General features: G+C 35.5%; 2 protein-coding genes across 5 annotated transcripts; both read right to left on the bottom strand.

Annotated features, from left to right (window-relative positions):
• Nucleotides 1-4372: 4372 nt before the first annotated feature.
• Nucleotides 4373-10706, bottom strand: LOC123309375 (V-type proton ATPase catalytic subunit A). Its single transcript, XM_044892462.1, has 9 exons — nucleotides 10546-10706; nucleotides 10062-10152; nucleotides 9894-10006; nucleotides 9612-9839; nucleotides 9385-9522; nucleotides 9176-9327; nucleotides 8990-9114; nucleotides 5702-6312; nucleotides 4373-5436 (listed from the first exon to the last, which is right to left on the bottom strand). Exons 2-9 carry the CDS (start codon nucleotides 10135-10137, stop codon nucleotides 5035-5037), a joined length of 1845 nt encoding a protein of 614 aa, XP_044748397.1. The 5' UTR covers nucleotides 10138-10152; nucleotides 10546-10706; the 3' UTR covers nucleotides 4373-5034.
• A 1005-nt stretch (nucleotides 10707-11711) lies between these two features.
• LOC123309676 (phospholipase D2) lies at nucleotides 11712-18104 on the bottom strand. Of its 4 annotated transcripts, none has more exons than XM_044892889.1 (14): nucleotides 17880-18104; nucleotides 17351-17539; nucleotides 17142-17298; nucleotides 16749-17076; nucleotides 16536-16687; nucleotides 16077-16357; nucleotides 15371-15606; nucleotides 15060-15304; nucleotides 14193-14910; nucleotides 13673-13884; nucleotides 13451-13576; nucleotides 13029-13269; nucleotides 12603-12941; nucleotides 11712-12522 (listed from the first exon to the last, which is right to left on the bottom strand). In XM_044892889.1, the coding sequence occupies exons 1-14, from the start codon at nucleotides 17923-17925 to the stop codon at nucleotides 12421-12423; spliced, it is 3372 nt and encodes a 1123-aa protein (XP_044748824.1). In that variant the 5' UTR covers nucleotides 17926-18104; the 3' UTR covers nucleotides 11712-12420. The 4 variants fall into 4 exon arrangements, with proteins under 4 accessions (XP_044748824.1, XP_044748826.1, XP_044748825.1 ...); XM_044892891.1 differs by having other exon boundaries at nucleotides 17351-17533; nucleotides 17838-18103; XM_044892890.1 differs by having other exon boundaries at nucleotides 17351-17533; nucleotides 17880-18103.
• Between the last annotated feature and the right edge of the window lie 556 nt (nucleotides 18105-18660).

Raw genomic sequence — 18660 nt, 5'->3', positions numbered from 1 at the left:
ATTCATTACCAATTCCCTCCTTTAATCCGGACTTAAGTCTTATGGATCCAATTGCCTTCTTAATTTTAGTTCGAATACATATAGTCTACGAGATAATTCGGCAGACACAGCGAGTTTCACAAAACTTTGATTGCTCGATCAATGAATAACGTTAATCAAGCGTTGATCCTCCGATCGAGCTATGTGGAACCGAGGGTAAAATGAATGTTCTCAGAACAAATCCTATCATACGTTTGCTCTTGGCTACTACAGATGCCATGTGGACAAAATTTCATCTAACTATCGAAAGTAACTCCTCGATACAATTTTGAAAGGTTCTACCATGCATAGACCTATGCCTAGTTGAAATTTAAGTTGATGATAAAATGATACTTCTTTCATCATTTCTGCACGAACGTTAAGCGAACTTGTGGGTTGTGAATTACTAGTCTAGTACTTTTTCGATTGGAGTTTCAAAAACTGCCTCCTTTTGAATGTGAATAAGAAGGATCTTAGATCTAGTAAACCTACCACCTACCTAACTTGCAAGTGCGTAACTGAGATCATCAGTTGGTCTTGAATCTTCAAGCCAGTGAATTGAAACCTTCTAATTTTATAAAATTCCTTGGCCTTCATGTTCATAAGAATCTTAGTTGGAAATATCATGCCGATTATGTTTGTTCAAAACTAAGTAGAGCGTTTTTCGACCCAAAAAGCTTATATATGTATTACCTCAAGATTCTCTGATGTATGCGTACCTAATACCTAATACTCACTTGTGTAAACTCAGCTCAGCTATACGCTATAATGAGAGATTCGCCAACAGTAAAGCTGTTCTTCTTGTATAGAAGAACATAATCTGCTAGATTTTCAAACCTAGGAAGTTCTGTTCTTTTATACAGAATTGAATAAGGTGTTTTAGTGTTTTCCTTGTATATAATATTCTAGGCTGACTCTTGTAAGTCTTGTACACTCATTCTCTCATTAAGTGAATGAACCGTGTTCCACCAATATAACACACGACATTAAGAGACTCCATATTCCAAAACGCCGCACTTCGAAATTTCGGCAATTACCTAAGTATGTATAGTGGCATCAAATTTTTCAACCATCTGCCCGATATATTGAGGGTTTTGGAGTACAGAAGATTCAAAAATGAAATTAAGGCCTTGCCTCACCGAGAAATGCTTTCACAACAAGCACGAGTATTTTGAAATGGTCGTAAATTAATATGCAGTTTTTTCTGCTATTTTGTTGTATTCAATTCATTTAGTGCAATATTTTGCATTTTTCTCAATTTTGCAAGGTTTGGTAAAGTGTCTTATACAAATGTATATTGTCTTAAAGGATGAATATTACCATTATTATTATCGGCATCATCTCATTGAATATCACAAATAGTTGACATATCCTTAAACAATTAGCCTCTGATTTTGTTTCAACCCCGAATAAAAACATTCATTATAATCCTTTCGAATCTTTTGTGTACTGACATAAACCTCATACAAGCAGGTACAATATGGCAGTTCACAGTCCAGCGGTCATATACGAACGACCACATGACGCCAGGAGTGAGCCACCTGCCCTCCCCAAGCCATGCTCAGTCAAGTATAAGGACTCAACCGGCTTCCTTGAAATGGATAACGGCCTTTCGAGGTGTGTAGCACGTGTGGCGGTCAGAGAAATAATTACTTAAGTAAGTTCTAGACGTACCCTCCAGAAGAGGAACAGTTGGTGGAATGGAATTTTCGTCTTTAATTAATGAAAAGATGATATCGTTTGAATTCCTCGGGAACTTTAATCTCTTAAACCTTTTTAAAAGATACAAAATTTAATAATGTAAAATGATACCTAAATTTTGATTGAGTTTATGGAATTGAATCGAATCCCCTTCGTATGAAGGGTAGTATTACAAAGTATGAAGTATTACAAAGATGAATTTTTGGGAGTTACTGTAAATGTCGTATTAAACCACCAGTAACTGTATGGTTACACCTTCAAGTTGATAATTCGGTTACCTCATCTCAGAAGGATATCAAACCTATAAGCGTAATCCACTACCCTGGGATTTGGAGAGGTACTTTGTAGATCTTTTTTTTTTAATTTAACATTGTCAATTTGAAAAAGTACCACCCTTATGTCATGCAAAAGAGGTAAACTTATTTTCATACGGTTTTGGCAGCCGCAACTCCTTGAATTGGAATTGATAGGGGGGGAGGTTGAGCAATACCTCATTGTCCTTATTTTAAAGGTAATTCGATTGCCTTTTGAAAATGCTATACGATTTTACTTTTTTGCTAAAACTTCCGAAAAGTAACTAAGTGATAGCGAAATCCATTTTCAGAACTGGTGCGGACTGAGTCACTGAGTGTATATTCTGCAATACATACAGTACCTAATAAGTAATTCCAAAAGATTTCAAGCTAAATTAGCAAATAGAATTTGCTCTTATAGCAAATTCCATTAGTTGAACTGGAGCGTATTGAGTGCATATTGCAAACTTCGATACTATCTGTTGTAATTTTGATATTTATATATTTATTATATTATGTTATATACTTGGGTACAAATTTATGTAAACAATAATTATTATGATCCTAAATTTTTTGGAAAAATCGAAGCAGAAGTCAGATTCAGAACTAATACCAGCTTTTTCCCGCTCCCTCTCTCTGTTATTTGATTACCGCAGTGATGAAGCCCTTTCTGCCGTCTGAGAATTTGAGCAAATGGAGTTTTATTATTGCTCTGACGAGGTCAAAGGCCAAAACCAGAGTCAGCATCTACTATTTCGAAATGGTCTTTCTGCTAATACTTTGAGTGATGGTGGTTTACTAGTTCGATTTAGATTGTAACATTAAATTTGTTGATTTTATATCAGCGGGTGTCAGGTTTGCTGAAAATAGATGTGATTTCTGAATTACAACTGAGATGACTACACTTAATTTCAAATTATTCTTGATAATCTGAATAATCTCAATGACATTATTGGATGTTTACTGAAATACACTTAACAATAGTCAAGTTCGTGTATTTTAGTAAACATTAAATGTTACTTGTATTTCAGAGAATACTGAAATACAAAGAAAGAACATAAGATCAAATCAATAATATCACTTTCTGAATTACAAATGACGCGGTTTCTGAAATAAAAATGTGATTGATTTGAATATTGAATTACAATTTATGATGGTGTAATTAAACTGAGTTAAAACTGGTGGTTTCCGAAATGAATGTGACTATTCTGCATTTAAATTACAATTGACGGTTCCTGAAATGAATATGATGTATACAGGGTGTTAGGTAAATATGCGGCAAAAATTCAAGAGGTTATTCCTTTGATTATTTTTGAAAACGCGCTTTGTTGCGAAGATATAAGGCGAAAAAGAAGGAAGACTTACCGGCGAAGTATACCATGTTTAACTTTTTGCAACAAACGCTATCTTAGGAAAAGGTATGTCTCCCATATATATGGGATATAAAGAAGATCTTCTCCTCTATGGATCAGTGCCATCAGTCATTCTGTATTAGTTCTTACTGCTTATTGACACTTTATTAATTCGCTACTCTGCACGTTATTCATTCTGAAGTCATTCTGTATTTAGTATAGTATTGGTTTTTGATTAATTCTTGAGCGATTCTGCACTAATAATTATTAATTCGATATTTTTCAATTGATTCCGCATTTTTGCTTGATTTTTACTTCACACTCATTGTTTAAAACGCATTTATAGATTTTTCTTGTCGTTTACCTGGTGTACGAGTGCGATTTACACGCCAATAGTATGACTGACTTAAGAATTATGTCGAAGAACTTTAAGAGAATTCCACCCATATTGTCCGGTGAATGAAAGTCTTGGTTCTGGCTGTCGAAACAATCGGGAAGATCCGGAGCGCGTTCGAGAACGGTTCCCCACTATATTAAATACCCAATAATAATACTTAGATAATCTTTTAACTGCGTATAGTACTGTTTGTTGCTTCCATCTTTTGTACCTAATTTACTACATAGTTTATATTATGAAAGTTTTAACGGCATGCAGAAAGGAATTGAATTCTGAAAAAGGTACCACCCAGAGCAGGATTCGAACCTGCCTGGGTAGCTGAGTTGGGAGAATACCTGACCGGTAACCAGGGGGTCATAAGTACGAATGCTGCTCTTGGTGGTACTTTTTTCAGAATTCAATTCCTGTCTGCATGCCGTTGAAACTTTCATGATATTTCAGACATTGAACTATTATCACTATAGTTTATATTCCTGTAAATCAGTGGATTTTATGATTGCACAATTTCGAGATATTGAATTAATTTGTGAACTCGGAACTCGCGGTTTCGGTTTACAGAACCTGCATTCCAGGTCAACAGCAAACGTCATCACGGAGAAATAAAACACAAATTTTTCAAAACAACAATATATTGCCGGATTGTTCACAATAGAACATTTCAACTACATTCAAATTCTAAACTATCATATTATGAATTTGGACAACTGTACAATAAAACATTCTTTATTTAAAATATAAAGCAATAGGAAATTATAGATATGAAAATTTGTACGGAGCGCTTCGAAAAAATGTAGACACGTGAATTAAACATAACAGATAATACTGAGAAAAATCTCAAACTGCAACTTCCCTAAAAATATTATTGGAATGAAGGAAAAATCAAGGTGAACAGAAATAGCTGAAACCTTCACCACTAAGTCCTGATTAAAACTAATTATTCTTAATTTATAGACAAGGTGATCCAAAATTACATCAGAAAATTGAGTATACACAAAGTTCATAATATCATTTTAAACGACTCATCAAGTATCAATACTATAAGGATCCTTTCATTTGGAAGATTTTTCATAGGGCATTTTTAGTCTCAGATGAAGTTTCAGATACAATCTTGATCCACCTCATATATATACATAGTATTGTACACATACAATGGATTATAAACATATGTATGATATAATGGCCTTTTCAAATAGATTTGGAAGTGAAACACCAGATAAACATGTGTCTTAACTGTTTCAGGGGCCTTCCTGTTTCCTAAAATTATTAATTTTATTTAATCTTCTAAGTTCCTGAAAGCTTGCTGTATGTCTTCATAAAGTTGATCAAAATCAGCTTTGATCTTTGCCTCTCCATCTTTAACAGGATCCTTGAATTTCATACTGCTGAGCTGGTACAGAATATTGCTCATAGCCTCCCTGATTACATTCCATGTAATCTTGTTTTCAGATTGAGCGGTTGTTTCAACGGCATGCCTGGCCATATCATAAAGACCAATCATGTTCTTCAGCATACCAACAGTCTTATAGAAGGGGCAGAATCTGTCATAGGAAGAGTACGAATTCTGTTGCAAGAAATCTTCCTTCAATAACTTGGCCACCTCCAGAGTGATCTTGTCGGTTTCTGCAAGTGATGCTTTACCTACCAGTTGTACAATTTCAGACAAGTCTTCTTCTTCCTGAAATAGTAGACCATTGATATCAATAGATTCTGCTAAAAAGGGTCGAAATAAGTATATATGTATCTTTAAGTAGGGAATTACGCAACAGTCTCACAAAAAAATACACTGGCCTGAACCCAATCAAGCAATATACATATTCCAAAAGGTTATATAAGTTCAGATTAAATCAAATGCAATGGTGGTAGAGTGTGAGATAAATTTCACCGAGAACCAAAATCCAAAAATACCTAAGATTAGGAGAGGTTAAAAACGGATGACCCACCTGTAAGATCTCCTTGACCTTGGTCCTCAACGGCACAAACTCCGGGAAGTTCTTGTCGTAGAAATCATCCAGAGCCCTCGTGTACTTCGAGTACGAGATCAACCAATTGATGGAGGGGAAATGTTTACGTTGAGCCAGCTTCTTGTCCAAACCCCAGAACACCTGCACGATACCCAGAGTGGCGGAAGTGACGGGATCTGAGAAGTCACCACCGGGAGGAGACACGGCCCCCACGATAGAGACGGAACCCTCGCGATCTGGGTTGCCGAGACATTTGACGCGGCCAGCTCGCTCGTAGAAGGAGGCGAGACGGGCTCCCAGGTAGGCGGGGTAGCCAGAATCGGCGGGCATCTCGGCCAGACGACCGGAGATTTCTCTCAGGGCCTCGGCCCAACGGGACGTGGAATCCGCCATCATGGACACGTTGTAGCCCATGTCCCTGAAGTATTCGGAAAGCGTGATGCCGGTGTAGATTGAGGCCTCACGAGCGGCGACAGGCATGTTGGATGTGTTGGCCACCAGGGCGGTACGTTTCATGATAGATTCGGTCTGACCTTCGATCTCTACGGTCAATTCGGGGAAGTCACGGAGTACTTCAGACATTTCGTTACCTATAAAGTTAAATAAATTTTTGGAAAATCGCAGAGTTTAGCAAGATTTTTAGTGTTTAATCGAAACAGGCTGATGGGGTTGAGCTCTTTACAGATTAAACAGTTCTGAACAGATACAACATTAAAATTGATCCTTTTTCTAATGTTTGACTAGAATTTGTCAGAGTATGGAACAGCTAGATGGAATCAATTCAGCGCACACTTTTAGAAAATACCGAGACACGTCACCTTCAAGTTCTGAAATGACTTTTGACGTGAAATTGTCATCCCCAAATTTAATTGTCTTCAGGCGCAGCTTCAACCCCCAATCTTTCTAAAGGGTATTATGGACTTGAGACACATAATTTGAAAAAATTTTCATTAAGGTTATAAACTACAAAAAAAAGTGGAGCACCTAGAGTACTGATTACTGGGTGTGTTGGATGGATAAACCAAACCTGCCACTGCGACCAAGCGGTCTATTGTAGCACACAGGCAAGCTCGTAAAGTTAGATCTCCCCCCTCCAGTCCCATCCTACTCAAAAAGGAGATGATGTCGGAGGGGGAGTGATTCTTGAGTACCTCCAGGACCATCCTCGGAGAACCAAATACTCCAAGTCTGACCCTGATGCCGCCGGGCAGTCAAAGGATGTGCTCAATCGTTTCGTCCTACTCTAAGCATAGTCTGCAGAGCGGGTCATCGACGATGCTGAGGTTTTCAAGATAGGCTCTGAGTCTACAATGTCCTGTGAAAACCACCATGATAGATCTCAGATTGGTTCTAGAAAATCCTAGCCAACGACTGGTGTATGGGCTGGGAGGCACTGATAGCCCTATTGTGCGAGAACCCTGTGTATGTGCGAGTGACGCAGTCCAGGATAGTTGCGCCAGTACTCCAGGACCTTTTGCCGGTTTGTTCCGTTCCCTGATTAAGGAATTGGAAATTCCTATACTTGGTTCCAGGCCAATAAGCGCTGATGTTGCTCCTTCTCTGGCTAGAGCGTCCGATACTTCGTTGCCTCTGAAGCCAGAGTGTCCAGGTACCCAAATCAGTTGCAGTCTGTTTAAACTTCCCAATTTGGAGAGTTTAGATTTGCGTTCAAATACCTGTGCCGAGTTGCATTTGTCTGCTGCGAGAGATTTAATCGCAGCTTGACTATCCGTTAGGATTTTTATTGACCTACCCGCCCAAACCATGATAAGCAAATGGTTGGCGCATAGATCAATGGCGAAGATTTCTGCCTGAAATGATGTCGCCGACTTTCCCAGACTGGCACTGAGTTCAGTCAGCGGTCTACGACTGTAGACTACGGCTCCAGATCCCTGACTGGTTCTGGAGGCATCAGTAAACCAGCAAGGTCCTTGTAGATAGAATTCCTTGTGACGGAGCCATTCGTCTACGCTTGGAATCAGAGAACTGAAGGTTCCATCCGTGCTGGTTCTTGTGATTATTTGATCAGTTCTCATGCCCATCACCTCGTCTGCCTCCAATTGGACTGCAAGACGATTGGGCACGAAAATGAGTTTGTCAGGCTCTAAAAAAAAAGCTTACAGCACGCTGACAGCACGCTGTTTTCCCAAGCGGTCAGCCATCCAAGTACTAACCGCGCCGGCGAATCTAGAGTAACTAAAATAAAAGATTTTTATCTATTTGAGCTTTTGTATAACTCAAAAACCGGTTTTTCCAATTTCCACCAAATCAATAGGCTTCTTGATACTGTGGAACTGCATGATCCTGCAGAAATCGAGTTCGACGGCTTCAAAATTTCGGAACTGAATGTATGGATTCCGTGATATATATATTTTTTAATATATTTGAAAATGTGAGGGGGCGGAGCATAACAAGCGCCTATAGCTCCGCAAGAACTGGCGCTTGCAAGTGCCACTTAAGTGAATCAAGTAATCTTGACTTGTGCAATGGGGGCTACCGTTTTTTTGCTCACCAGTTGGCGCCTTTGTAGAGTGAGGTCCTGAACATAGACAAACTAATGCAAGATTTGTTCATCTACGATGACGGAAACTTGTCATTTCACAGATCAAAATATTGGAGAAATTGAATATATAAATATTTGGTTACTAATCAATATCTTGTTCGTCATGTGTGTAAGTCCCTTTCTGACAATGATTTGGCTTCACTTCTTTTATAGCATTAAACACGTAATATCAAATAAGAGTATTATTGATATATGGAGAGTATTATTGATATATGGAGACCATAAACTTAATATTAATCATATAGTTGAGTCTATGATTTGGACCTCACGCTACACTAGCACATCTAGCGGCGAATTCACACGCGGTAGCCCTCATTCGAATAAATTCCCAATTTGAAGTCTAATTTTGAATGATTTCATGAACTGGCGACTTGATAATACAATTAGAGCACTACTACAAAAATTCCATAATCAAGGGACAAAAAAATCAAATGCCACATGAATTGGGATAAATGGAGTGCCGAATTCCCCGATAATCAAATTGTAACAGAACACTTGGTAGAATTTCCACTCAAATACCATTCATTTGAACAAATTCAACTCAAGTTAAAATCAGTATAATTTAAAGTATTTTTAGCTTTCTAGGTAGTTTCTATCTAAAAGACCGCTTGCTGCAAACTACCAAGAATATACACAGCATCAAATCAATGCATTTTCAAAGAAACAATTGTTATATTAAAATAGTCCAGAGAAATGTTAATTACCTCTTTCTCCGCAACCTACGTAGACAATAACATCAGAGTTGGAATATTTGGAAAGAGATTGGGAGATGACGGTTTTTCCACAACCAAAAGCACCAGGGATAGCAGTGGTACCACCCTGTACACATCTGAAATAACCAAATTTTTACTGTTTTACAGTTTTCAAAGAAACAATTGAAGGAAACTCACGGGAAAAGGGAATCCAAAACTCTCTGTCCAGTGAGCAGAGGATGATTTGCAGGCAATTTCTCACTGACTGGACGAGGCTGACGTACGGGCCACACTTGCAACATAGTGTATTTGGTGCGCTCTCCATCAAATTCAGTTTCCAAGACAACATCCTTGAAGAACAAATTACGTTGAAAGTTTCATTTCAGTCATCTTATACAATAACTTACATCTACGGTGTAACTTCCTGGTTCTGCGATGTAGGTGACTGTACCTTTGGATTTTGGTGGCAACATAAGTTTTTGCTTCACCAAAGTATTTTCATGTACAAGAGCATAGATGTCACCACCAGTTAAATGAGATCCCATCTAAAACATTACATGAAATGATTATAGAAAAAGTAATAATTCAAGTAGCACCAAATGAAATAATAATTTAATCATCGAGTGATACTCACTTTGATGTTACAAGGATTGAAGTCCCACTTAGCAGTTCTTGATAAACAAGGCACGTTGATACCCTTAGGGATGTATATACTTTCTGTTAGGACATTGATATCTTTCAAAGGACGCTGGATACCATCAAAAATGGAACCCATGATACCAGGTCCCAGTTCAACAGACAATGGTTTACCAGTACGCAGTACAGGATCTCCAACAGTAACACCAGAAGTTTCTTCATATACCTGATAAATGAGTGATACATTAAAAATTCCAACAATAAATAGAACTCAACCCACCTGAATTGTAGCCATGTCGCCTTCAAGACGAATAATTTCACCTACCAATTCGAAGTAACCAACTCTCACAAGTTCATACATAGCCGATCCACACATTTTTTCAGCAGTTACGACTGAAAATTTTAAGTATAACTCCTTGTTTAAGAAATTAGCAATTTTTCTATTTACCTGGACCAGAAACAGCATGAACATACCCATAGTTGGATTCTCGCTCCTCATCACTTATTTTCGGCAGGTTAGACATTTTGGAGTATTTTACCTATGAAAACAATTGCGTTGTACACAAAAATTAAAATAATCAATAAATAAAAAAATAGTTTATTGTACAAGAGGAAAAAAAGAAATAAATAACTGGAAATACTAAAAGAAATCTACACTTGATGAAGTCGCGTGACCAGACTACGCCTTCCACTTTTAATTAAATCAAAATAATTTAGAATTTTCGAATGGAAAAACTATCAGTTAAAAGAAAATTCAACTAGAATAAAACGAGAATAATAAAAAACTATAGTTGATAACGATTATACTAACAAAAGATCCAATATAGGACCTGATATATAGGTCAGAAAATCAATAGGACCTGGAATATTGAAACCAATAAAATTAGAAGTTTTTCACGAATTGTCACTCACAAAACGAAAATGCTACTCACTGGACGATCAGTAAAAGGAAAAACACCACAGGATCGCTAAAACCTCGCCCAATTTCCCAAAAGACTGAAAATATGAGCTACCGACGTAAACCTGAATTCTGAAATTGTCACAAGGTTCTGAAGAGTCAGCTGACTTGTCTGATGTGTGATAAAAACTTGGAACACAGAATATTCTGATCTGATCTTTTGATATAAATTTGACATTAAGGGGAAAATCGATTTTCCCCTAAAGAAAATCATGATACCGCTAACATTCAAAATTTTCACTAGGGCAATTCAGAATCCACCCCTACTTTTCTAAATAAGAAAAATAAGAGTTCTTTCAGGGGTCGGAAAATTCAAAGAAATTTATATTGCCGCAAGAGGAGGATTAAGAAAAAATTGATTGTATTGATATTTGGGCGATCTCAGCGTTGGAATTTTTTAGATTAAAGGCGAGAGCCTTCAGTCGACAATCGTGAATGTCAGACTTCAGTTTACGCTTCCTTCATGTTGCCGTCAATTAGTCTCTAAAATCGGATCCAAGGAAAAAGTCCTTATTTTCAAATGGAAATTTTCTATATATATAATATGTATATACGTCCTTAGGACTCGCAGTCGCGAGGGCAGAGCCTAAAAGACTTTTAGAGTTTGTTACATATTCGACATCTAGGCGACATTGAATTCATTTTTGAAGGTAAATGGTTGCCTAGATAATAATAAAAAAAAATTAATTAATTAATAATATTTGTCAGGCATTGCCTCTGCCTTTTTTTTAATAAAGACGTTTAAAAAGCCAATGATTTCCCTATTTCTGCCGACGACTATCATACAGAGTTCAATGAAAAATATTAGATTTTTGTTCTAGGTTAAATGGTTAAAATACAAATACCGGATATAGGTATATCGGATTTTAAGTTGAACCGTTTCTCACATTGAATATAATTAATAGTATACACCTTACAGCTAATAAAAAAAATTATTCTTACTTTAACGCATTACGCGGTGCGGAAAAACTAATTAACGCTTACACGACAGAATTTTTTTTTAGCTTTCCTCAGTACGTTCCGGCGAATCAGGGCGGATGATGTACTAGTTCACAAACTTTACAGCTTCCACTGTAGCCTATTATGTGATGATGTATATAGCTTGTATATATAAAACCTAATAAAAAAAATAATTGAAAGTACTCAAAAATCACCTTTATTTTTGTGGAAGACATTATAATTACACCTATATAACAATTCAAACTACAAATAATGGACATGATTGACAAATACTTGGTTTTGTTGAATTAAATTATTAGCACTTACACTAATACACACACCATCAAAAGCATTACAGAAGACAAAAAAATCAAATTTTTTTGGATGGATCCAAGATACTTAAAAATTAGGTTATTTCAAATTTTCTACATTATAATAATTATTATGCATCTATATATTCTGAAGTATAAAATATTTGCCTTAATTTGTGTATATAAAAATTTTTTCAGTAAAATTAATTGATTTACAATTAATGTGCTTGTAAAAGTAAATCTAAAAGCTTTTGTACAGAAACTGACAGAATTTGATTAAGTTTGCTCAAATAAAATTTTCAGCATTAAATTAGTATTAAAAATTTTGTTATAAACTTCATTTTCACATATATTTTTTACTATAATAAATTAATGATCAGTAAAATAATTTAATTAAAATTATATGACATCTTTGAAAAAAAGGTTATAAAACTATGTAGGGGTAGTTTTGAGTTGTCTGTAATAATACTGTTTTGTTGCAAGAAGAATGTTTATACTGCATTAGTCACTTAGTACTAAAATTGAATGAAATTTTAATTATTGAGTATAATGAGAAGGATTTTCTTTAATTCAAAATAGCTGCTTTTGTTTATTCTCTATTATGTCCAAAGTGCAGTAGGCATTATACCTTCCATTGAATTAGCAGAAGGGGTTAATAGCTCCTGTGATAAGAATTTCAGTGGTAACAAAACGATATGACCCTGAAATCAAAAACAGACCTCAAAATAAAAGCACAAAAACCTAATAATCCATAATACGTCAAGTGTAGAATTTGAAATACCTGAATAGTATCCAACATTTTTTGAGCTCTAGCTGTTTCAGTGGTATAATATGGTTCCTCTTGTTTATATTCCCTGAGTTGCGAAAATGTTTCCACCTTGTCTGTTGGTATGCAATGGAACACTTTCTCATAAAGTTCAGTATTCAGCGTTGCTGTATTGTACCAAATTTCCTTATAGAATGAGTCAATAATGGGGTCCGAGACATCAATATTGATATTTTCTGACTCTTTTCCCAAGATACCCAAATGTTCTTTGAACAAGTATTTTCGTAGGCTTCCAGCAAATTTTCCACACTTATAGGGCTGACCATTCATTACACCATCCTCAAAAGTTTCATCCTGGAGAAAGAATAATTATTGAATAATCTGTGTATTGAATCACAAAAAATTATTCAATACTTCAAATGAGAAATGAAAATTGGATACCTCTATCAGAACAGCTATTTCAGAATCTCTCTTTCCAATCAGAGACCTATCATTGATATTAGCTGACCCGCAAATCACAAGCTTATCATCTACAATCATCAACTTCGAATGTACATAAATCAGCTCAGTGATAGGTTCATCATTCAATATTTCATGATTTCTCAAACCATAAAAAGATATGTATTGTGATGGATCGTTTATACCAGCTTCTCGTAAACGATTCAAAAGAGCATCTTTGCCCCTGAAATATTGAAATCAGTCGATTGATTTCTTCTGACAGACAATAAAATATTTTCAAATGATTCAGATTTTTTTTATTACAGTGACTTTATACCTTTATGGGGGGTATGAAGTCACTGTACTTTTCATTTCTACTGTGGGTCACCTGTAACTAGAATTAGTACTTCTGGAAAATACCTTACCTAGATATCGACGCATAATTCCAATGCGTTATTGCATGAAGAGAAGTTCCAGTTGTACCTCCGACTTCACCTTCAAATCCAGGCAGGAGTGGTATCACAACATAGACTCTGAAAACTTCTCTAGCCCTGAAAGTTGAATCCCCATAAAATTTCAAGATTTGTTATAAATTTAAGTGATAAAAGATGCCCCATAAAATTTTTCTCAGCATAAAAAAATCTTACTTGTGAGCTCGAACTATCCTCTTGTACAATTCATCACCTATCCGATTTTGTGTGTTAGGGTTGTGGAAAGATAAGGAGATGAAAAACTGATTTTCAATGTAGATATAATGTTGAGCCATTGTGATACACTGGATGTATGCCTCATGAATGCTTTGTTCAACAGTGTCTGGTTCTAAAAAACCACAAGACCAAGTACTTACACTCCTTAGTGCCTGATGGGACAAACATATAAAGTGGTTCAGGTGGGAGAAAACAATTATAAAAACAGTCCATATCATTTAACATAAATAATGGCGACAAATAAATAAAAAACCACTAAAGGGAGGAAGAATGTAGGAGAAGAATGTAAATTACTTGGTATCAGGTATCATTGAAAAACAAGCATTTCAAAGGAAGAAGTCTATCGTGCTTGGATCTTGAATCACTGCTTGAATTTAATTACTTCAGTAGCGTTAATTTGACAACTTTGGATGGTTTGCCACATGACCCGTTTTGTAGATTAGTATATAGGAAAACTCACTTGGCAAGTAACCTCATAGCATCCATTTGGCATGTTAATTGGTAGAGCCTTGAATTCATCATAGCTTTTTGGCAACAAATATGGATACTGCTCATTAAATTTCGCCTTTTCCAATTTAGTATTATTCCATCGGTGTATAAAATGCCTTGCTATATCCTTAGCAGCCTTGCCCACCACACACATACCTATGTCATGCCAAGGCATCCTAGGGGTTGTATATCTGTCAATAAAATCATCAAAGGGCTTGTCCAGACTGCTAAAATCCTGAACAATGAAATTAACATAGTCCTTGCCAGTCCACAGTTTTGTGGATCCATCTAATAAATCTTCTTCTTCTTCCTCCATCTCACCATTATCATTTTTTTCACACTGATCCGTTTCATTGGGATTGTAAGATAAATTAATTAGATTTTTTCCTTTCTTCATAGTTTTTTTCAGATTTACTAGAACGTTTTTCCTGTTGGATTCTGGAGTATTGCATTTCAATTTATCTAATGGTGGCGGACGGAGTAAAGAGTCACCGGGTTCCAAGGTGGGAGTTTCCAAGGGATCCGACTTATCTTCTTCTGGAGTATTGGGTTTCACAGGGGGAATTGGTGTTTGAATATACACAGGTTTTGGAATTGGATATATCTTTCCCCCTTCAGGTGTACTTGAGGTTTTTTTCTTTCTTTGAGTAGTATCTAACTTAGCATTTATACTGCCTAAATCGGTTAATCTGAAAAACCAGTGTTTATGGCAATAATCTGAGAAATGAAATAATTTATAGGTTTCTATTTAATAAATATTTTGTATTTTTTTTATTTTTGCAAATTGAACACCCTTTATATTTAAACATTTTAGTTTTTATGAACTGAACCACCTTACCTGTGTTTATCATCATCCCATCTGCCATAACATAAATCAATACCTCCTACAAAAGCATAATTTTGATCAACAACAACCATTTTCTCGTGGTGAGCCCATAAAAAAACACCTACTTTAGCATGATCTGGATGTCTGAGCACCTTTATATTGTCATGCATCAACGTTTGCTTGCTGTAATAGCTATTCAGACCTAGAGCTAACTCCACTTCTTTGTACAGAAGTATGAAAACTTTAACACCTTGACTCTATAACAAAAAAGCAAGTGGAAGTTTAATCTTTGCGCAGTTATTGGGAATTTTTCCATAACTTACTGCTTTACGCTTAAGAACATTGTCGAGTCTCCAATAGTGGCCATCAATAACTGGCCTTTTGAGATAAATTTCTGGACTCAACCACCAATCGGTTATGAAAATTTCTTCTTTAGCATTCTCTAAAGCATCTGCTACAGATGACATGTATGATTTTCCATCCACAAACCAACTGGCTGTGATACTATTCCTAACTGGAGCATATGATCTATGCCTGTTGGATAAGACAAATTCTCTTGCTGAAAATTTTTGTCAAATTATCATATCCATTTCCAGTTCATTAAGGGTACCGCACCATTAGAATAGAAAATGGCTTAAATTAATATTGTTTGTTTTATGCTATCGAAAATAGTCAATTAATTTCGATCAAGGTTCGAAAAGTAGTTAAATCCTCAATTCTCAACAGAGAACTTACAGAAATTCTTGAAAATTCTGAGCTGAAAGCTTCTGCTTTCATCTTTAAAACTCTGTATCTCAAAAACTAGACATACGATTTTTGTATGCCCATGACAACTAACCGGAGAGAACAAAATTCACTATACCATAAATTCAGGAAATTTAACCGAACTCCATTTCCCATTCAAATTGAAGTTTTCATGGGTCTAATATTCTTGCCTTTAGAAAAGGTTTGTGGTGTTGTTGAATATTCAAGATCATGATCATCAGTTTTTACAGTACCTACTTCAATAAATCAACAATTTGAACTCACCTGTGGTACCTGCAGTTTCTTTAAGGGCTTCAATCCATTCTTTGCATTTTCTCTTAGTCCAACTTTTGAAAGTAATTTGACGGCTCATTGTAAGAATTTGAAAACCTGTGTGTAAACCTACCGAATACATTCCAGAGCCAACTTCAAATCCTTGATCAAATAAAATAACAGCGTTTATCCTGCCATCATTAGGATTTATATAACCGAAGTATGTATCTTTGACAAAAAACCATCTTTCTGACCATCTTGCACAAAATATTTGATCCTTCAGAAGTTGACACCTCAAAAGTTAAGATACCTATATTTCATCAATGAAATAATTTGTTTTCATCAGCAAGGAATACAAACAGTATTCCACTTTTATATTGAGGAATAAACAAGCTCGAAACAAGAATAACAATTTCTCCAAATGAAACCTCAAGTTCTTACACAAAAAACTATATTTCAATTGAAACTTACTTTCTACAGCACCAGCAGCTGATGAGACCAAAACAGTTACATCCAGATTGTCCTGGAACGGTGCTACCATTTTTTTTCTTCAACATGCCTTCTTTTCCTTTCTTCCCCAGTCCTATTACAAATGAAATTTGAGATAATTCAAGGAATTCGATCTAAAATATCAATAGATTTGTTTTCCTCCAACGCATACTCAAATAGATGATCAGAACTCACAGTGGCAGGATGATTCCTATAAATCCTTATTGATAGCAAGTTATTCAAATAATCTTCTAACTGTCTTTGCCTTGATTCCAATTTGTCGTATGAAACTAATACTTCAGGTTTTTTGGGGAACCTAGGCAGTGAACGTTTTTTCTTCTTTTCTCCCATTTTCTTTTGGGCATCTTTAACATAGTTCCTTTTGTTCTTATGAGTTTTAGTGGGAAGAGGAAAATTCAAACTTGTGCGAAAAATAATGAGCTGTTGATGAAGATTCTGAAGTTGTTTGTACCGTTTTTTTATGTCCCATGTGAATGGTCCGTGTGTAAGAGAAATAGTATATCTGCGATAAATAATAGTTCAAAAAGCGCTCCTCAGAATGAAAGACAAAAGTTAGTCATTACTCACAAATTTGGATTTAAAAGATGTGTCGTAAGATTCCTTTCACAATGAGTAATACTGACATAGATATCTTCTCCTGGTATAAAAACTTCTCTACTAAATGAATTAAATTTAACTGGTTTATTGTGAATTGTACTGAATGAACGACCAGTTTTTCCAAATGCTGAAAAGTTGAATAAATACCTTGCATAAAAATTTTCATAAAGGAGTTTTACCCTCAACTTCATCATCAGACAGAGCTATAGCCACTGGGCCATCTCCTATGTCTATTATTGATATAGGATCTGGAAGAGCCAGTTCTTCATCAAATTCTCCGTCATCTGACTCTAGCCTGGGACGTTTGTCTTCAGCTTGTTCATGATGCTCATCAGTAACAACTTGAATATTATCCATTTCAACTAAAATTAAACTTACAATGAAATACTCTGCATTCCATAACCCATAACCATTGAATTTGAAATATGTAAATTAAGTACCATCCAATTATTTCTTCTGAGAAATATAGGTAATAACTTTAAATAGTTAATGTTTTTTAATTAAATAGTTAATACACAAACTTGTGTAGGAAAATTGAGCATTTGAAATAATCCAGTTGAAGAAAGTATTATCGATTTCTCTGAGGCAAGTATGTGAATTATCTAATCAAATTGCAAATGTAGATAATCTAGATATTAGTTCAAGAATTCTATTCAAAATAGTCACAATTTTTAAAGGATAAAGATCAACAGGTTACTGCCAAGTTACCTTTTTTCAATGCTCCATTTACCACATCGAAGACTTGCTCAAACATCCAAACCACACATTTCCCGAGATTTCAGTGTCTTCTCCATTGACAACTAATTCAGAACTTACAGAAACAAGTAATTTATTTTACTGTAAACAATTAAATGAATTAATGGAAATTGTCGGAATTTCTAACCTATGAAATCATTCATGACTGTGTCTGTGTCATGTGCTTGTCGATGATCATGCAAACGATTGTATTTTTCAAATATCATTATCAAAGGGGTAACAATTTGTTACTCTTTTTGTTATTTATTATCTTAGGTGTTTGCCAGAACCTAGAGAACAGTTGTTGGTGGTAGTACAAATTACATTTGTACATTGACGTTTATACTCCTCAATCATAATGAGAAATACTCCTCTGCATGATCATAAAAATAAAAAATACTTTTCAATCATCACAAACATGTTATGGATAATTCTTCGACTGATTGTTGTTAAGTCCAGGGCCTCCATGGGTTAAGTGAAATTTCTTCGGATCTTCATGATTGATACCTAATTTATTGTGCTATTCGCTATTCTGATTAATGAACTTAATTTTTATTTGTAACAAGTAGAAAGTTTTCTCCATCAAATTACTTGAAGTGTAAGTAAAAATATAATTCCAAGATTAAATCTTCTTTCAATAATTCTGATCAATCTGATTCTGAATGCGAAGCAGAACAACAGGTATTTCTCAAATCATAAAATTATGACCAAAGGTTGATGATGACACAGGTCTTTCCCAAAGATTATTATAGAC

This window comes from Coccinella septempunctata, chromosome 3 (assembly GCF_907165205.1).
Source record: "Coccinella septempunctata chromosome 3, icCocSept1.1, whole genome shotgun sequence".
NCBI classification, from domain to species: Eukaryota; Metazoa; Arthropoda; class Insecta; order Coleoptera; family Coccinellidae; genus Coccinella; species Coccinella septempunctata.
Note: the sequence above shows the minus strand (reverse complement) of the source record. Positions and strands in the feature narration are given on the sequence as shown.